The sequence below is a fragment of the Miscanthus floridulus genome, unplaced genomic scaffold, assembly GCF_019320115.1.
Source record: "Miscanthus floridulus cultivar M001 unplaced genomic scaffold, ASM1932011v1 os_1094_3, whole genome shotgun sequence".
Taxonomy (NCBI): domain Eukaryota; kingdom Viridiplantae; phylum Streptophyta; class Magnoliopsida; order Poales; family Poaceae; genus Miscanthus; species Miscanthus floridulus.
The window spans coordinates 12,243-13,782 of NW_027097517.1; the positions used below are offsets into that span (position 1 = coordinate 12,243).

General features: G+C 46.4%; 1 protein-coding gene across 1 annotated transcript; it reads right to left on the reverse strand.

Moving 5' to 3' along the window:
• Positions 1-327: 327 nt before the first annotated feature.
• On the reverse strand, positions 328-1,259 carry LOC136533678 (uncharacterized). Its single transcript, XM_066526220.1, has 2 exons — positions 527-1,259; positions 328-443 (listed from the first exon to the last, which is right to left on the reverse strand). Exons 1-2 carry the CDS (start codon positions 1,257-1,259, stop codon positions 328-330), a joined length of 849 nt encoding a protein of 282 aa, XP_066382317.1.
• Positions 1,260-1,540: the final 281 nt, after the last annotated feature.

Below are 1,540 nucleotides of genomic sequence, written 5' to 3' on the forward strand. Positions count from 1 at the left end.
TTTCACTAACCTTGTCTTTCCAATTAGTCCAAGTCCATATGTTATCCACTCGCGGACATGTTCCATGTCATTAGGTTCTCCCAACGCCATAGCTGCCACTTGATTCAAAGGGCCAAGGTCTGTCGGCTGCCTGAACCACCGTAGTTGCTGTTGACCCTCCATCTCATGCACGTAGTTGTGTAGTCCACAAAGAGCAATGATTATCTGGGTTTGCTTGACCCCCAGATAGTGGGGTACGCCTTTCAACATCTGCCACTTCACTTTCGCTGCCCCAAATGTTCTTTCTATGACATTACGCAGCTTCGAATGGTGGCGGTTGAACAACTCCTATGCATCTGCAGGCCCCCTGGTCTCGAACTCCTTCACCCAATACCTCTTATTTGGGTACGGCATCAGATACCCGGGTCGAAGTGCGTAACCGGAGTCAACCAGGTAATACCGGCCTGCATAAATTCATAGAACAGCATCAGTTTGCATCCAATTAGCTCATGCATGACACAACCAAACAGACTAAGCTCCAACTAACCTGACGGAGGATGTGGGAAAGACGCATCGGCTTCTGCCTTTCTTTTCACCCGCATATCATGAGCGGAACCCTCTGTCCCCGCCCCGACATACGTGAACCTCATGTCGAAGTCACAGACCGCAACCACATTTTGGGTTGTCTTTCCTTTCCTATTAATGTGGTTATCACGGACTCCTTTATCAACTATGACTTCTATGTGCGTGCCATCCATGGCGCCTATGTAGCCATCAAAAAACGGTGTGTACTCCACCAAAGTAGGCGGCACTCCTGAATAACTAGTGTCCTTAGGCCTAATCACGTCATCTACAAACCTAGCCACGGCTGCCAGAACATGGGAAAATATCTTGCTACATGTCCCCAACCCCCTCCCAAATCTCTCATGCATTTGTCTCTGGCATTGATTTGTACCGCATGCCCATAAGAACATGGCTAAAGCTTCTATTGATTCAAGCTCCCTACTCCCTGTTAGGCCATAGCTATCAGTTAGTATGCTATGCAACCTAACCAAACTCTCAGGCCACATTCGACAGTTCTCAAAGCAACGACCAACATCTGACAACAGCTTGTCTACCCACTGTCTTCCAGTAAGCTCAGGCACTTGGATAACATGGTTACCTTGTGGTGGTATATGCAGCATGTGCGCAACTGCTAGACCAGCAGGCATAGCTGCATTCACCATCTCACTGAAGTTGTTTTCACTTGAATTCTGACTTTCCTCGTCGTTGTTGTCCATGTTCCAATTGGTTGCAAGTAACATCTAATATTAGATAGGCAGTTTTCACAAAATGAAATATGTGCACAAATAACATCTAATATTAGATAGGCAGTTTTCAGTCCACATATTTACTTGATATATGTGGACTGAAAGCCAGTAAGCAAGACAAGGTGATACTTGATATAAAATCAGTACCATTGGATGCCATTAGGACCCAGAAGCTTGGATGATTTGCACTGAATCAACCAGGGGACGTCAGGAAGCTTGCGACCACGGAGAGTTAATCCCTGTTCCCTCTT